The sequence below is a fragment of the Panulirus ornatus genome, chromosome 12, assembly GCF_036320965.1.
Source record: "Panulirus ornatus isolate Po-2019 chromosome 12, ASM3632096v1, whole genome shotgun sequence".
Lineage (NCBI taxonomy): Eukaryota > Metazoa > Arthropoda > Malacostraca > Decapoda > Palinuridae > Panulirus > Panulirus ornatus.
The window spans coordinates 26448420-26468216 of record NC_092235.1 but is presented as its reverse complement, the minus strand read 5'-3'; the positions used below and the strand labels follow the sequence as shown (position 1 = coordinate 26468216).

Sequence of the window (19797 nt, the reverse complement as noted above, 5' to 3'; positions counted from 1 at the left end):
TTACCCATATATCTGAAAACCTTCCATACAGCTTCTCTTTAAACCCAAGCATATGCTTTTTTTCAGATCTGTAAATGCCACTTTCATGCTTTCTCTTTGTCAGATTGTTTCTTGCACACATTCTTTTAAACAAACACGTGTTTCGTACACACTGTGACTCTACTGAAACTACATTGCTGCTTCTATATCTCCTCTATGCACAGTACCATCCTCTAAGTCTCAATATATCATACTCCTTACCTGTTATGCTTGAAAGACTTACACCACTAAAGATTTAAGCACTCATTTCTGACCCCCTTGCCCTCATGTAATGGTGTTACACATGCACTCTGTCCAGGCACCCCAACTTGAGCCATACATTGAATCGCCAGATTCACCATTTAACAACACTCTTACCCCAGTTCCATTCAAAATGCTTTTTCTCTTGTGCAAGGCTTGTGCAAGGTTTTAAGTATTTGCAGTCTTTTCACCATTCCAATTGCCATGACTTTCTCACTTTTCATCCTACCTCTACCACAACCTCATCATCTGACACATCTAATACTCATTTGAAATATGCACTCCATCTGCTTTACACATTTTTGTATGTTATCACTTTCCTCTCTGTTCTGCTCACATTCACCCCATTTCTGTTTTTCTCACATGATTCACCTTCTTCCAAAATGTTTTCTTATTCTCACTCAAATTTATCAATACTCTCTCCACATCTGTTATTTTTCCTCTTTCAGCACTTGTTCCCTTTTTTTTTTTTTTTGATTACCTGTTACTTTTTCTTGTAATTCTCCCAGTCACTCTGACTCCTTCCCTCTGGATGACATTGTATGCTCATTAACCACTGCTTAACACTTTCCATACATTCTCATGTGAATACATGCACTGACTGCCATGTAACATTGCTAGAATTCTACCGTGTTTTGCTTGGCAATTTTATATTTACTGCATGGGTATTGGTTTGACCTTTCTGTCAAAAATAATCTTCCTAACCCAGAAGCATCTTAGTTGTGCTCCTTTTGCTGTCTGTAGGTCAAAGAGCAAGAGGAGTTGGATTGCTTCTATACTTCTCTCTCTTGACTAGATCTTAACTTGCTTCTGACTGACATCTTAGAGTGTAATGAATGCCAGGACCATTGGATAAGGGAGGATGGGCAGATGATTGCTGATGTGGAGTTAAGCATGAACCATACTCTCTGATTCCTTAGAATCTCACTATTTCACATAACTCCAGAGTTTCAGTATTTAATAGAGAACAGTCTGAGTAGTCAGGTCTGTATGATACAGATACTTACCTTCCCCCTTGTTCAAAAGACTGCCCATAGTGTGTTCTAGGGAATATATGGGATAGGTCTTACCCATGAAGAGGTAGAGTGGCTCTAAGTGAAGGTGTTGCTGTCTTCTAATAGATTATGGAAACAAGGGTATATGTGTTTATATTACAATTATGAGCTGGAATTAGGTAGCTGGGCATCCAGTCATCACTACATTAGTAATGATTAGGTTTGTCTTTTAAATTTGATGCTCATTACAGAGTTTAGGCATGAAATAGGAGCTGTAATGCCTCCACTTTGTCCCGGCCTGGCTTAGAAAATGAGATGGATCAGGATACATACTTACATGTATTATTTGTGTGAACATAAATGGATGGTAATGTAGTATAGGATGGGATGAATTAAGTGGTTTTACATGTAGAATATAAAAACATCCCTGTTTCTAAAAACTGTAAGCCCCAGAAATCTGTGCTCCAGTGCATTCCTTATTGCTGTCAACCTAGAGCATAAATTCCAAAAGTTAGTTACACTGTTTTGTTTATGATTGATATATATTGACATACATTACAGATAAATAATGGTTAGAACCTACATTTGGTATAAAAAGCACTTTAAATTCATGGTATATTCAGGTCAGAATCTGTGGCCCATTCAAAAATTCGTAAAAATCCAAAATCCATTTGTTGCATTGTCCTAAGGATCATGTTTTGATTTTTGCCTTTATTATTGTATGGAAATAGAAAGTGTGTGGTTGAGAGAGCAGAAGAGAGTGTGTTGAAATGTTTGGACATATGGAGAGAATGAGTGAGGAAAGATTGACCAAGGGGATATATGTGTCAGAGGTAGAGGGTATGAGGAGAAGTGGGAGACCAAATTGGAGGTGGAAAGATGGAGGGAAAAAGATTTTGAGTGATCGGGGCCTGAACATGCAGGAGGGTGAAAGGCATGCAAGGAATAGAGTGAATTGGAACGATGTGGTATACGGGGGTCGATGTGCTGTCAATGGATTGAACCAGGGCATGTGATGCATCTGGGGTAAACCATGGAAAGTTTTGTGGGGCCTGGATGTGGAAAGGGAGCTGTGGTTTCGGTGCATTATTACATGACAGCTAGAGACTGTGTGAACGAATGTGGCCTTTGTTGTCTTTTCCTAGCGCTACCTCGCACACATGAGGAGGAAGGGGGTTGTTATTTCATGTGTGGTGGGGTGGCGATGGGAATTAATAAAGGCAGACAGTATGAATTATGTACATGTGTATATATGTATATGTCTGTGTGTGTATATATATGTATACATTGAGATGTATAGGTATGTATATTTGTGTGTGTGAACGTGTATGTATATACATGTGTATGTGGGTGGGTTGGGCCATTCTTTCGTCTGCTTCCTTGCGCTACCTCGCTAATGTGGGAGACAGTGACAAAGCAAAAGAAATAAATGAATAAAAATGAATATGTATATGTATGTATATGTGTGTATACGTTGATATGAATATGTGCGTGCATTGGCGTTTATGTATATATATTTGTACGTGAGTGCATGGGCCGTTCTTCGTCTGTTTCCTGGCACTACCTTGCTGACGTGGGAAACAGCAATTAAGTTTAATAAAAGAATGATATTTATTCATTCATTTATTTATAATACTTGATTGCTGTTTCCCATCAGTGAGGTAGTGCCAGGAAACAGATTGCAAGTTGGAGATGGATTTTTGTTTTGATGTTGACTTTAGAGGTGACTGAGAAATGATACACAAGATGATGTATTTTGATGTATTTTTAGCAAGGAATATGTGAATTAGAGATACAAGAAATAATTCTTAGTGGTACGTAGAGTGTGTACATTATAAGATAAGATAAAAGAAAGGGAGCTGTGGCTTCGGGCATTATTGCATGGCAGCTGGAGACTGAGTGTGAACGAATGGGGCCTTTGTTGTCTTTTCCTGGCGCTACCTCGCACACATGAGGGGGGAGGTGGATGGTATTCCATGTGTGGCGAGGTGGCGATGGGAATGAATAGGGGCAGACATTGTGAGTTGTGTGCATGGGTATATATGTATGTGTCTGTGTGTGTGTATGTGTGTGTGCATTGAGATGTATAGGTATGTATATTTGCATGTGTGGACGTGTATGTACATACATGTGTATGGGGGTTGGTTGGGCCATTTCTTTCGTCTGTTTCCTTGCGCTACCTCGCAAACGCGGGAGAGAGCGACAAAGCAAAATAAATAAAAATAAAAAGAAAAAATTAATTGTCAGTTAGAGCAAGGCTTGGTGAAAGGAGTGATGCAGTTTACAATGCACATTTGATTTAGAAAACAGATTGTAAGTAGTGTGCAAATGGCTGTAAGAGTTTTTTATAAAAAAAGAATGAAATTAAGATTGTGAAGAAAGTAAGAAACAAGGAAATTAGAGAGTTATAGAAATGTGATAGGAGTGATGAATGAGATAACGAACATGATTGTTGAGGTGGTACTGGTTTATACAGTGAATATATGTTTAAGGAATGTTGACTTTAGAGGTGACTGAGAAATTATACACAAGATGTAAGGACAAAATTAGGGTGTGTGTTAGTGTTGGGATTGTAAAAGTTAAAGAATATGAAAATTGTGAAGTGCATCACTATGTTATTTTGTGGGAGAAGGTCTGTTGCTGCATTTTCATTATCAACTTATACCCATTGCCAGAAAATAATTGAGTTGGCTTTTTTTAATTCTTACAAAAAAGAAAAAAGTCAAGAAACTAAGTAGGTTGAAGAGAAACAGTGACAACTACCTAGTGAGCTGGCAGTTGCACTCCTGTAACCCAGGTAGCTTTTGTTTCTTTTTGCCTAACCCACAGGGGACTAATGGCATTCTGTCCACAAATATACAATCTTTATTTGTCACCCAAAACATTTGACAACACTTAAATCACACCACTCATTCTTTGTGATTTGAGATTATCCTCTGGTGAGTGCTATGTGCTAGCCCTGCCTTTTGGCAAAATGGTAGGAGCAATAGATAGAAGTAGTTTGTTAGAACATTAGGCAAGAGCATTAGGTAGAAGTGGTAGGTAGGAACATTAGGCAGGAAAATTAGGTAGAAGTAGTGTGTAGGAACATTGAGCAAGAGTCTATTGAAATAGGTAGAAGTAGTGGGTAGGAACATTGGGCAAGAGTCTCTGGAAATACTTTGCTAGAGTTGCCCTCTGCCAGAGGGTCTGTTAAGAAGTGGCACTTGAGTTCACCAGTTCTAGAGACTCTTTAGCCATGACCACTCACTTAAGGGAGTTCCTGGAGGAAATGGGCATCAGAGATATAGATAGATAGATGACACTAATGTCCTAACTCAGATTGCACAGAAATACTCCTCATATCAACTTTGTTTTCAACATACCCCTTGCTATTTATCAGTATTTCGAATATCTCTGATGCTCATTCCCTCTAGGAACTCCCTGAAAGGGGTGGCCACAGCAAAAATATCTTCATAATTGGTGAACCCCAGTGCTGCTTCTTATCCTTTAGTGCCTCACCCTAAACATGCCACTGGCAGAGTGCAACTGTAGTGCAATACAATTGTGCTTTGACCGCAATATGCCATACTTCATTTACAGTGTCTAATACTGAAAAGTTTTATGAAACCCCTGTTATAACAAATGAATTGATTCATGAAATGATAAACAGAATGCTCCTTGGCATCATCTATTGCAGAGCATTCATTTCATCATTAGACACTTATACCTTACTTTGTTACTCCTGTCCTATAACTAAGATATTTTTATAATGGTCCTCCTTACCTTTACCAAAGGTTTTGTTCGTATGAAAGGTTGTATTAGTGACTTTAGTGTAAATTATTACATTTTTGTCGTAAAAGGGCAGTTCCATTGCTAGCCTTTGCCAAATCCCCCATTGATGAAAATTTTGTACTGAACTGTATTTTGTTTTTATGCATCCCATGATAAAGAGTTTTACAAGGATATGCTGTAAGTGATATTGAAAAAAGAATTATGAATTTACTGGCCTAGCCACTGCACAGATACACAAACAAGTGTAAGAAAGGCACAAGTCATATGGTAGGCCTCCCTTGGGCAAGAGGGGAGGCCTGCAGTGTGGCTCCCACCTTCATCACTTGTTCATTTTTCTTAGCTTTTGTTGTTCTTGTTTTTTTTCATATTCAGTAATTTGACAAGCTTTTATTGTTTTTTCATCACTCAGACAAGCATGAAGTAAATTTTATTCAAGTGTTAGTCAGCTGTTCCCAACTGTGTCACAGCAAATCCTGCATGAGTAAAACTGAATTTTGAGTAGCAGAAGGTTAATCACATACATGCAGATTTGGCCCTCGTGAATCATTATGAGTAAGGGAAACTTTTTTATAGTGGACAAGCAAAACAAGTGTATTGCAATAATATGGGATAAGTCCTCTTATTTATTAATGAAATGTTGACTTAAGTTTTGTGTTAGGTAGAAGTACATTATCAGTCTTTTAATGGGAAAAGAAATCAATTTTGTGGTTAAGAATACCAGTTTGTGTATTCTGTTCATGGGCATGAAGACTTTTCATATTGCTAATTTACATAATTAGGTAATTTCCATGAACATTTGTTCATAGATAGCTTAGGCTCTTCCTAGCTGACTGTAAGTTGATGTGGGAGAAGCAGTAACATGTTACTTATTTATGAACACAGAAAGAAGAGAGACTGAAAGTTGAATGGGTAAGGATAATATATAAAATATGTGCAGTTATTTAGGAATTTTTATTACCAGTATTATCTTGTCAGGAAATAGCCTAGATATACATGTACAGTATCTGTCAGTTCTTTATATTTTTCTTTGTAATTTTTCTGATAGATAATGGATCTTCCGTTGCATATGGAGGGACGGCATCTAGCCTTCTACCGGGAAGTGAGCTTAGTTCTTCGGGGGGACGACATTCAACGCACTAAGGTCTAACCATTGGTTCTTTTTCATTATGGATATTTATATATATATATATATATATATATATATATATATATATATATTTTTTTTTCTTTGTCGCTGTCTCCCGCATTTGCGAGGTAGCGCAAGGAAACAGACGAAAGAAATTGCCCAACCCACCCCCATACACATGTATATACATACACGTCCACACACGCAAATATACGTACCTACACAGCTTTCCATGGTTTACCCCGAACGCTTCATATGCCCTGATTCAATCCACTGGCAGCACGTCAACCCCGGTATACCGCATCGATCCAATTCACTCTATTCCTTGCCCTCCTTTCACCCTCCTGCATGTTCAGGCCCCGATCACACAAAATCTTTTTCACTCCATCTTTCCACCTCCAATTTGGTCTCCCACTTCTCCTCGTTCCCTCCACCTCTGACACATATATCCTCTTGGTCAATATATATATATATATATATATATATATATATATATATATATATATATATATATATATATTGGGAGGTAAGTTTGAATGGAGAAAAACTGGAGGAAGTAAAGTGTTTTAGATATCTGTGAGTGGATCTGGCAACGGATGGAACCATGGAAGCAGAAGTGGATCATAGGGTGGGGGAGGGGGCGAAAATTCTGGGAGCCTTGAAGAATGTGTGGAAGTTGAGAACATTATCTCGGAAAGCAAAAATGGGTATGTTTGAAGGAATAGTGGTTCCAACAATGTTGTATGGTTGCGAGGCGTGGGCTATGGATAGAGTTGTGCGCAGGAGGATGGGTGTGCTGGAAATGAGATGTTTGAGGACAATGTGTGGTGTGAGGTGGTTTGATCGAGTAAGTAACGTAAGGGTAAGAGAGATGTGTGGAAATAAAAAGAGAATGGTTGAGAGAGCAGAAGAGGGTGTTTTGAAATGGTTTGGGCACATGGAGAGAATGAGTGAGGAAAGATTGACCAAGAGGATATATGTGTCGGAGGTGGAGGGAACGAGGAGAAGTGGGAGACCAAATTGGAGGTGGAAAGATGGAGTGAAAAAGATTTTGAGTGATCGGGGCCTGAACATGCGGGAGGGTGAAAGGAGGGCAAGGAATAGAGTGAATTGGATCGATGTGGTATACCGGGGTTGACGTGCTGTCAGTGGATTGAATCAGGTCATGTGAAGTGTCTGGGGTAAACCATGGAAAGCTGTGTAGGTATGTATATTTGCGTGTGTGGACGTATGTTTATACATGTGTATGGGGGTGGGTTGGGCCATTTCTTTCGTCTGTTTCCTTGCGCTACCTCACAAACGCGGGAGACAGTGACAAAGCAAAAAAAAAAAAAAAAGAAAGAATAATATATATATATATATATATATATATATATATATATATATATATATATATATATATATATATATATCATGGACTTTTAGGGTCTGTTTATTTATCAGATTGTTTGAAGACCAACCTCATCATTGAACATACTGCAAAACACAAACAATGATCTAATTAGAATTGTAACCTGTATTACCTTTGGGCATAAGTTATAAGAGTTTGAAACAAGCAAAAAGATCTTAAAAGGTTTCAGATTGATATATCTTAATTTTTTACTTAATTGTAATAACAAAGTTAGAAGGAAGATAGATATGTTGTAAGTGAAATGTTTGTCCTTTTTGAGGACAGTATGTAGCGTGAGGAGGGTTGATCAAGTAAGAAATTGTAGGGTAATAGATGTGGTAATAAAAAGAGTATGAGTGAAAGTGTAGAATAGTGTGTGCTGTAATGGTGTGAACATATGGAGAGGTTGACAGAGAGGTTATATGTCAGAAGTGTGGTCAGAGTGAGGTTGAGAGAGCAGAAGAGGGTGTGTTGAAATGGTTCAGACATATGGAGAGAGTGAGTGAGGAAAGATTGACAGAGAGGATATATTTGTCAGAGGCAGAGGGAACAAGGAGAAGCGGGAGACCAAATTGGAGGTGGAAGGATGGAATGAAAAAGATTTAGAGTGATCAGGACCAGAACATACAGGAGGGTGAGAGAGAGATGTGTAAGGAATAGAGTGAATTGGAAGGATGTGGTATACTAGGGTTGACGTGCTGTCAATAGACTGAACCAGGGCATGTGACGGGTCTGGGGTACACCATAGAAAGGTCTGTGGGACCTGGATGTGGATAGGGAGCTGTGGTTTTGGTGCATTACAGATGACAGCTAGTGATTGAGTGTGAACAAATGTAGCTTTTTTTTTGTTTTCCTGGCACTACCTCACTGAAGTGGGGGGTAGTGATGCTGTTTCCTGTGAGGTGGGTTAGTCACAGGAACGGATGAAGGCAAGCAAGTGTGAATATGTTCATGTGTATATATGTATATGTCTGTGTATGTATATGTTGATATGTGTATGCATGTATATGGGTGTTAATGTATGTATGTTTGTATATGAGTGGTTGGGCTATTCTTCATCTGTTTCCTGGATCTACCTTGCTGATGGGGGAAACAGAGATTAAGATAATGTTAATGATAATAATATGATATATATAGGTATTGGTAAACTTCATTTATTTGTTACTATATACACAAGTATGTTAGCATGGAATCCACATCTCCATGGTGAATGTCTTAGACTTGATTAAATTTGCGATTGATGTTACAATACTAATTCTTTTAGTACTCGGCCAAAGTTTGAAGATGGAGAATGATAATGTGTATGTATGTGTGTTTGTTTGTACTTATATCCTAAACTGTAATTTCCAGTAAGACTTTTTGAAATATATGGGGATTGTCTAGTCAGCTTTGAAGGTGGAACCAAATAGTGATGTCACATACATTTAAATGTACATATTTGATTGAAAGTTCTCCATCATATGAATATGAGCATACTTTAGTGAGAATTTTCATTAATGATTTGGGTTTCAGCTTTGATGAAACTGTCTGTCTACTTATATTAGGCTTTCTTTTTTTTTTCTTTTTTTTTCTAGAGTTATGACCATACTATACAAACAGACATACTTTCATGACTCAAGATTCAAGTCATTTACCGTATGTAGATCATGTTGAATACTGATCAGACTTAGTTTGATTTCTTGACTTTATTAGTTCATAAGGTGGAAGCTGAATCATGCTGCCTGATGTATGTCCACTTGTGGACCCAAACTTTGGTAAAATTATGCAAAATCATGTTGGAATTCGATCAAACTTGGTGATGATACTAATTTTCTTATGCCTTAGCTTAAGTTCATTGATAGAGAATTTTTTATTTATGTAGTTTTTCTAAACTTAAGATTTTAGTCATTAGCTTTGCTAAATTATTTTTGAGTGAAAGCTGATTTAGTGAGATTGTATTTATTTCTCAGTCCTCAGGTCAAGATTGAAGATGGAGCCAAATTGCACTTTTGTATGTACCTTCATTCGTTCATCCTAAACTTCATTTTCTGATCAATTGCTTTATTTGAATATGTTGGCCTTGATGATAGGTATAATAAGGTTCCACCTTTTTTATAAGAATTAAGTTGCAAATCATATATGTTGCTCTGAAATAGCTCTAGAATGAATTACCAGTATGGAAAGAATGCATTAAACAAATCTCAGTTAAGTGATATATTGACTGTCAGGACTTTTTCTTTGCTTGGTAATTATAAGTCACTGTAGAGGATTTGATATTTCTTTAGATGTTTTGAAAATTTGTGCTTAGATTGTACAGAACATAGTAAAACTCAGTGATGAATGTCTTTATGCTTTTCATTATTTGATTTATTGTCTTGTGTGGAACTTTTAAAAGGGATTAACCTAATTAAAAACAAGGTGAGCACCTTTAGTCAGCAACAGGAGTGTATTCCATGGTGAGTACATTCTCCAAAGTAGAGCATTCAGTGCAACAGAGATGATTAACTAGGCATTTACAACTCAGTCCAAAGAGGAGCAGAATGAACTTGTTTGAGTTAAAACTTTTATTTCAGATCCTAGTTTTTGCATGTTTCAAACTTACTTCATTTTAATATTTTGGTTGTGATGAACAAAGAACCTTTTAGATATACTTGGTGAACATGTATTCAAAGTTGCATGTGTAAAAGTAGATCAGGAATTATATAGAGTCTTACCTTTGAAGTTGAGTCAGTTATTTGATGATGTTAATATAAAAGAATTTATCTACAGAAAAATCTAAAGAAAATTAAAAAACAGACATACTAGAAAGAATGGCAGCTTCTGCAAACTGATTACTTTTAAAGAAAGGTATTTGCAGCCCTCCTTAAACTAGAAACACTTTGCATGTGTACTGTTTGACACACTTGATAGAAAGCAGGATCACTCATACAGCAAACAAGAGAGGCAGTGGTAGTGAGTCTTCAGTGGCTTCTACCTTTGACAATTTATGTCATATGAACTTGAAAAGTTTCAGAGTAACAAGTTTTAAGGTATATATACCTCAGAAAAGTAAAAAACCATGGACTTATCATTCAGGTAGATAAAAGAGGATGCATACATGGCAGAAAATGCTAATGCGAGATATGTATGAGAACCATTTTTAGAATATGATTAATGATTTAAAAGTTGATCAAAGATTAATTTACTTAGGGCATTAGGGCTGTTGCACAGTTAAACAAGAACAGGTCAATATGGTTTACAACAAGATACTTGACAGCAAATTTCTCACCTCTGTCCATTCAGAGAAGAATCTCATAATAATTTCATGTGCTTCAAAAATGTCATCAATAATTTCAAATTGCAGATCTGCTTTAGCACAGAGTGATATTAAACAGTGATACCATTGATGGAATCATGATATAAAAGGTTTCGTATGCATAAATTTTGCATGGTTTCAAATGAAATCTGACATATATATACAGTTGTTTTGATTTTTACTGATTATTCAGAGAGTCAAGTCCCCAGGTTATTATCAACCCTTTGATGTGATAACCTTTATAGTATATCATTTTGTCAGCTCTGCATTTCATTGAGGTGTATAAAAAGATAATTTGTTTTACCAGAATATATCACTTACCGGATGGGCAGTATTAGAATACACAAATTGGAAATTATCTTCCATTACTGAGCCCTATATGCTATCAGTTTTCACCAAACAATCTTTGTGCAGTGATATTTTTACCAAGTGGAATAATGTTAGATACAGAATTCTTAAGATTATGATAGTTTTCTTAAATTTTTTCCCCCTGATGCCTTTTACTGAGGGAGATAATTTTTTTCAGGTGGATTTTGAAATTGATCTCAGATGGGGAGATGTGAAGTTTTAGAATTGACTGATCTTCCCCCATATTTATCAGAGGTGCTAAATTATATATCATGTATGTGCATATTCAAGACAAAAAGAAAAAAAATATTTGATGTATGTGCTGATTTCCATAATTAATATGGTATACTAGGCCCTCACTTCTATTTGAAATGATGCCTTGCTTTGTTTCCAGTCGTAGAATTTCATATTATTTAACAATCACAAGAAAAAAGGCCCTCACTTCTATTTGAAATGATGCCTTGCTTTGTTTCCAGTTGTAGAATTTCATATTATTTAACAATCACAAGAAAAAAGGTGTCAGGTGTGCTATAAGATATTGAATTGTAAGGAATTTAAAGTACCATTCTGATATTTTTTCTTAATATTCAGGTATATACATGTGGAGAATGTGGTAAGAAAATCCAAGGAACTGTATCAATAGTCCAGCATTTATTAGCTCATGATTCAGACATTCCGAAGCCTGGGACGGCCAGATATATGACTGTGTTAAATGGTGGTGAAAGTAAAGATGGGGAACAATTACTGGTTAATGGTGATCATAAAAGTGAAGTTGATGGTGGGGAAAAAAGCACAGTCCAGCCAAATATATGGATGATGGAGAGTAGACTCCAGAATGGCTCTGAGGAAGAAAAAAAGTATGGGGATGATGAAGTCAGTCATGACAAACTAAGTGTTACAGGTACAGAATTTAAGTTAGTGAAAGGTATCCCCATATCAGCTAGTCATGAAAGTATCTCAGTAGCACATACTTTGGATTGTGGGACTCTGCTTCAAAATGGAAGCAGGGAAAGTGAAATGATGGAAAATGGCTGTGCAGAGGACAGTATGAATTGTAGCACCTCTCTCCAAGAACCTCTGCAGGTAGAGATTAACCCACTAGACTTGTTAACAACTGTGATTGAAGAAGACCAGAAAAGTGAAAATCCAATTCTTCCTGCTGAACACTTCCTCCTAAGTCTTCCAACGCCAACACATTTCCTAGAAGGTGAAGTTGGTGGCCAGGAGGATTCTGTAGATGGTTTCCAGGATGGCCAGGAGAATGATGATGATGGTAGTAATGATGGCTTCAGTGATATACCTAGTGACATACTACTGGATCATCCTGGAGTCTACCATTGTGATAAATGTGAAGAATCCTTCAAATATCAACACCTTCTTGTGACACACAAACATCAGGTGGGTTAGAATATTTTAAGGAAACTTTATTTTAGGTTATTGCTGTTTGCTGTATTTCTTTACACTTGTCTCTCTTTCTCTGTTATATTTTTTTCATATTTGCTTGCCATTTCCCACCTTAGTAAGGTAGCACCAGAAAAATGACTGAGCCTTGGAGGGAAATCCTTGTTTGTTTTTTAGCGTTGTTCCTTCTTTTGGAAGTTAATACCACTGGAGGGGAGAATTTCTGGGCCCCCTCATTTCTGTCCCCCTTAGTTGCCTTTTATGTCACATGGGAGATATGGGGTTAGTATTCTTTGTCCCCAACTCCTGTTCTCTTGAGCTTCATGCATGTGTCCTTGCCACCAAGGCTTAGATCAAAGGCATGCATCTGGCTGGTGCATCCCATAGAGACTGGCCACTTGAGCATTGACTGTTGTGATGCCTCCCCCTTTCCTTTGAACAGCAGAGCTGTGGATTTTTCTTCCCTCTTTGCTATTTTCTTTTTCCTATAACCTTACTCTCTTTAAAAGTCAGGTCTAGAAATACCCTTGAGGGAGTTCCAATTGGGAACAGGCATCAGAGACATGAATAGATAGATGGATACAAACACCTGCAATCTTCATTGATTTCATTCCTTCTTTTGTGAACTTCCTCTGTTCACCTGAAATTACATAGAGTTGGGCATATTTTTCTTGTGTTTTGTCTGTCACTGTAGAAAAAGGAAATGCATGAATGTTATCAGATTCTTCTTGCATGTGGTTATGCAGCCAATGAAAAGTTACCTTTGGTGAGGTTGTATAATCATCATTGGACAAATCTAAACATTTGTCTGCATATATATCTCTGATGCCTGTTCCTTCCTGGAACTTTCTCATGGGTATAGCCACAGCAATAGGATCTCCAAAACTAGTGAAATCCAATGCCGCTTCTTATCCTTTTGTGCCTCATCCTTAACAGGCCAATGGCAAAGGGCAACCTTAGCATATTGTTTGCAGAGACTCATACCTGATATTCCTACTGATTCCTTCTACTTCATGTTCATGCATAATGTTCCATCCCACTACTTTTACCTCATGTTTCTACCTTATGCTCCTGCCTAAATGTCCCTACATACACTTTCTATCAACTGCACTTACCATTTTACAAAAAGACAGGGCTAGGGCACAGTGTTCACCACGGGGAAAATCAAGCGTTACAGAGAATGAGTTGTGTGAGTTAAGTGTTGTCATGTATTATGTATGACAAGTAGAGCTTGTATGTTTGTGGACAGAATGCCAGTAGTCCCCAGATAGACATGAGTCATACTCTCCCTCTTACACTATTATATCACCCATCACTACAACACTAAAAACACCATTTCAACATATCTCAAGACCCTTTATACCCATGATGTAGCTGCATCACTGGACAAAAGGTACTGTCTTCCTGAAGAATTTCTCACTGTAAAGGGGTCATTCATTTCCCAGCTACTGATTTTAGCATAACCTTGAAGCTGTAGGATCCCTGTGAGAGGGATCTTGGGGTTGTATAGTTAAAAAAAAAATCATACTGTATTGATATTCTTCACATATGTGTGATTGGTAAAATATTTTCATGGAAAAATTTTTTTTTAGAATTTCATTGTCTGGCTGTATTCATGTATGTAATATTCTGTTTTTATAGAGAGCCTTCTTCTGCAACACCCCATTGTGTCTAGGGAAGTGTCCATATACACCAATATTGTTGATCATTTCTATAAATTCTTCCATGGTGACACTCATATCTGTATTCCCATACTTACTTTTTTATTCCCATATGTTTTGGTTTACTTACACCTCATTATATATGTATTACATTTAGATTTAATGAAGTTATTCATATGCACCATTTCAGTTGTTTTCTTCAAGTTTATGCTTTCTTTCAGCTTATGTTCTTACTCAGGATATGACTGTATATCTGATTGTTGCTCTGTTTACTTTTGATTATGGGATAAATCTCCTGTATGTGTTTTGGATTCTCTGTGTAGCCTATAACTAGTTTCATACATTATGCTTCAAGTCATTAAAGGTGGTTTGGTGTTTACTGTTATTCATTGTTTCAGACTCATTGCAGTCTAGGTAGATGAGAGTATGAAAATATATTCCAAAAATATAGAGATTATAAATTTTGTTTTCTTTAAAATTTGTTCTTAGTGAGGGAAAAAATTCCTTTAGATTAATCATGGTTTTTATAGAATATTATGTACAGTGCTATAGCTTCTTTCCTGTATTATGCAGGTGCACCAAAGCATTAATGTGCCATATGAATGTCAAGTTTGTGGCATGGAGTACGGGGTCCTCCAAGATCTTAAGCGACATATGATGACTCATTCTGGAGCCAGCGTTTATATGTGTAACATGTGCAGCCAAGGCTTCACTGACCGTGCTTCCCTAAAGGCTCATGCCCTTACCCATGGGTATGGCTTGCTGATCTTTTTAGTTATTATCCTTTACTCTTTAGTTATTCATAGCAGTATTAGACCTGTACATAGCATTATTGATTTTTTTTTTTCGAGATGTATTAACTCTTCAGAAATTGTTATTACATTTCATTTGCTCATTCAGATTTTCTAAGCCTTTTGTCATTACCAAAAGACTTAAGTGTTTTATTTACCCATTCTTGAAATTATCATTACTTAGACATTAACTTATGTATTGGTTGTGCAAAAGAACATTTATATATTAGTACAAAATTCCTGTCTATCCAGAGGGTCCATACTTAGAAATTTCATTATATGTACTATATTTGTTTTCTGTCATTAGCATTAGACTACCTTTGTATAACCACACCTTCATATGTATTTGCACCTTTTTTCCTTCTCCAGATTTGTACTTACCATACTAGCATCTCTCCATGTCACTAGAACTTTCCATGTACCTGCACTTGCCGACCCCATCCTTTGTTTCTTTGCCTTTCATCTGTGGATCTTCATGCACACTTGCCCCACTCTTCCTTTATTACTATACTCTTCATTTTCTGAAACTGTACCTCTTCCCTGTTATTAAGCCTTTATCTTCACCTTCTCTTCTTTTCTGCTTACTAGACCTATATGTATCCTCACACATTTCATGTACATTGACACTTGTACAAGTTCCTTCTTTCCATATTGTCTGACCTTTCTATCTATATGTCCATCTTTGATGCCTGTTCCAATTGGAACTCCCTTAAAGGGGTGGCCATGGCAACAGAATCTCCTTAACTAAAGAACTCCAGTGCCACTTCTTAGCCTTTAGTGCCACTGGCAGTTCTAGTGCAGTGTTTGCTGAGGCTCGCACCTGATGCTCTTAATGACTACTTCTATATAATGCTCTTACCTACTACTTCTACCTTATGTTTCTACCTAATGCTCCTGCCAAAATGTTCCTACCTACTACGTTTACCAACTGCTCTTACCATTTTGACAAAAGGCAGGAAAATCTAGAATGAGCTGTGTGAGTTAAGTGTCGTCAAGTGTTACAGATGACAAGGAGATTGTGTTTGTATACCATTAGTCCACATGTGAGGCCTTTATCTTTACTATCATCTTTTTGTCATAAAATCAGACCTTTATCATCTGTCATGCATCTTTCTTTTTACTTATCCTGAGAACTTCATATCTGTATTCATTTTTTTCATTACCAGATAATAATTTTCCATTTGTGCACATGTATTCTTCAGTACTTTTGAATCTGCACAATCTTTCCATATGACCTAACCATCACGCATGATTTTTTCCTCTCTAATTCACTGTTCCTACATCGGTCCCTTCCTTATTTGACATTCGTTTACCACACATACACTTCCCTCCCATAACTAGGACTTCACCTTAACCTTCACATTTTACAGTTACTGTATTATCTTGTATACTTGCACCTCTTTTTCTCATAGCTGTTTAAACACATTATCTGTACCTGTAGTAACTCTTGGTGCTTTTACTCAACCAGCAGCTTGCTATAGCATTATCATATCTTTATCTTTTCTAAATACATATCTTTACTTCATCATTGAACTTTTATCTTTCATACTTACACTTCTCTTTTGTACAGTACTTCTTTCTCCCACCACTAGGCCTTCACCATCATCTGCACCTCTCTCCCAGTTACCAAACCTTTGTCATACGTGCCATTTTATATCTAATCAGACCTGATTGTACTCCTGTTTCACTGCCCATAACCAGATTTTAATCTGTGTTTACATCTCTCCCCTGTTACTTGACCTGACATGCTAGCACATCTCTCCATCATTAGACCTTTATCAACACCCACACTTGTCTCCCTACATCAGACCTTGATCTTTACATGGTGCACATTCATGTTGTTACCCATCAAATGAAGTTACCCTTCATATATGTCTTACCTTCTCTACCATTTCACCAGATCTTCGATTGTGCAGGCGCCTCTCTCCTACATCACCAGACTAACTAGGAAACATGTACTTGTTAACTATCATCAGACTTTGATTCCTGTTCTGATATTGCTGTCATGTACCTTTTTGTCAAATCTTTCTTTTGATATACTGTATGATGTAAGTGATGGTATTGAGGATCAGTGTATCAGTCCTTTCAAATTTTTTTCAGGGGATCAACTGAAAGATCCAACAAGTGTGAGTCTTGTGCATGTGAGTTCCCCTCCAAGTCTGAGCTTACCAGACACATTGTCAAGTATCAGGGGACCTGCAACCCCAACAAAAGTGGTAAGTGTTGTAGCTTTATCTTGAAATGTGGATATGTTTTTATCTATGTGTATTGATGTCTCTCTCCAAATAGATGTTTGCTTGTGATATGAAGAATCCATTGATCCTGTGGTGATAGACTGTGTTAGTTCCACATAGAACAAGAATGCTTTTCTTGCTCCTTGATTTAGTTGTGATAAATGGTGGTTGGTGTTATGGATACTGTTGATTACTAGATGGTTGTGAAAGCAAAATTGAATTATGAGAATGATGAAGTATGAAACAGACAGATATTTAGCTTTGACAATTATTTAAAGATTGTAGGCTTGAAAGATGGGTATTGAAAAGAATGTATATTTACAAGCCTTATGTTTATTTTAAAGGATCATTATCATTATATATTTCATTTTTTAGTATATGTATACATTGATAGACAGTTTTTATATTGTTATTCATTTATTAATGTTTTTTTGTGGTTATGACATTTCTTGAAAAGATTGTGAGGTATGATTATTGCTGTGTATTACTTAAAAATGGTGGAGCACAATGGAAGTTCACCCAGAATGGATGTTAACCCAGATGCCATTAGCAGATGGGTGCTTTTCTTTGCTTGGTTCAGAGGTAGGAATTTATTAGAATGGTAGGTCCTATATAATAATGTGTCATGGAGGATGATGATGATGATGTGCCAAAGTAAATGTCACAATAGCTGAAAATAGTTTGATTAATGCTGCTAGTTGTACTTTTGAAAATACAACTGTTGTGGATATGTTGGTTCATGATGACAGATTTTCCTCTTAAATTCTATTTTCCTCCATGATGGTTCATTATCCTTGTTATTTAGTAGTTTATTGTATACCCTGCTTTTCTCAAGTTGATAATTGTTATTGCCTTGTGTGTTGTTTTTCAAAGTATTCCTTGTTTACTTTATCTCACCTGTTAGCATTACCGTATTTGATGAGGGCATCCTCAGTAAATTTCACCTTTTAAAAACACTTATTCTTTTGCTTGAGGTGGGGGACTGTTACTTCAGTAAAGAGAAGCTACAGCAGAATTGTAGCAGGGGTTTTGAACAGTGCTAATGGATCATCCACACAAGATTCTTTAGAAATCTAAAGTATCTCGGGATTCTCAAAATGTGTTATGTATGGGTCCCTTCTTTAATCTGTTTCAAGAACATTCTTTTGCAATTTGTGTAAAATATTTCTAACTTAGAAATCTAGAAATGAGAAAGATAAAGATTGAAGTCAACAAATATTTACAGAGGGAGTGCGTTGTGCCACTTGTGGAGAAGACCTTCCCAATCTGGAGGCATTGAAAGACCACCGGCGCACAGCTCATCCCACACCAGAAGTTACACCTGGCTCTGGTAAGAAGGGTTTTGAATGTGATTACTGCGGCAAGACCTTCAACTGCCGCTCAAATCTCAGAGACCATTTGGTAAGTATCTTTAGTAGTAATCAATATTTGGGCAGAATTCATTAGATGTTTTACTTAGACATTTGATGTTAAAAAAGAGCTGCTACTCTACTTTTTGCTCCTGTTGTTAAGATATTTATATTACTTAATTCAGAATTCTTTCTGAAATTTCTGGTTGCCTTAATGTCACTTTTTAGAAGGCATTCTTCAAAATGGGTACATATCATATACCACTGTCATTTACACTTTTTTTTAAATAAAAGTTATGGTGTCAAATATTTTGATTGTTTTTTGTGATATACCTCTGGGATATCTTTACATTGGTGTAGTAATATGGAAATGGCTTTTGCTAAGTGACAGAACAGAACTGGTAGTTTCCCAAGTAAAAGTAAGAACATATGATCATGGAATACTCTGAGGCTTTGTTGTATGTGTAGTTCAGCCTTCTTGAGTACAATTGTGTCATTGCCATATGAACAGTATACTAGGAATATTTTTTTCTTCTAAAAAGTGCAGGTTCTTTATTGATAGAACTTAATACATGACTCTTACAGGTTTGTTACTGAGAAGCATTCTTTGTATTTTTTCAAGAAAGTAGAATTCAGATATTACACTTAGTTTTTGTAGCTTAATTTAATTTTAAGAATGCTGTGTAAATGATCACCCGCTAAATTTTGTTTTATAGCTTGATTTCAACTGTAATATTCATTCAAGCAAGTATTAAATCTTTCAGGTTGTTCACACTGGGGAGAAACCATATCCATGTGATATCTGTGGCAAGTCATTCAGCTTTATTCATAATATGAAGACTCATCGACTAACCCATAATGAAGGGCGTAATGAGGTTTGCCCATACTGTGATAAAGCCTATAAGAGCAAGATCTCACTTTACTATCACATGAAGAAAGGCAACTGCAGAGGACTTTCAACCAAAGAGGTGACCCAAAACAATCTTTCAAAGTATTCAGCCAGATTAGAGTAATAACTCAATAGTGCATTGTAAATTTTTTCTCTTTGTAGTAGAGCCAAACTTTGAGGCTCTTGAATATACAAATGCAGTGGTAGTGTTTGATGGAGTTTTGTTCTTTTTTTATTCTAATGTGAATTATCTACTTCATGTTAGATAGTCTGCTATGAGAAAAGA

The 19797-nt window shown here is 36.7% G+C and overlaps 1 protein-coding gene across 7 annotated transcripts in view; it reads left to right on the top strand.

Moving 5' to 3' along the window:
- Positions 1–19797, top strand: part of LOC139751914 (uncharacterized) — a 53812-nt gene that overhangs the window by 15643 nt on the left and 18372 nt on the right. For 5 of the 7 annotated variants that reach the window (XM_071667608.1, XM_071667610.1, XM_071667609.1 and 2 more), the window contains 6 exons: positions 6094–6189; positions 11778–12584; positions 14822–15000; positions 17140–17255; positions 18499–18674; positions 19387–19590. In XM_071667608.1, coding sequence (XP_071523709.1) covers positions 6094–6189; positions 11778–12584; positions 14822–15000; positions 17140–17255; positions 18499–18674; positions 19387–19590 — 1578 coding nt within the window. Of the gene's footprint in view, positions 1–6093; positions 6190–9513; positions 9555–11364; positions 11442–11777; positions 12585–14821; positions 15001–17139; positions 17256–18498; positions 18675–19386; positions 19591–19797 lie in introns of those variants that run through there. The other 2 variants (XM_071667614.1, XM_071667613.1) reach the window with 2 other exon arrangements.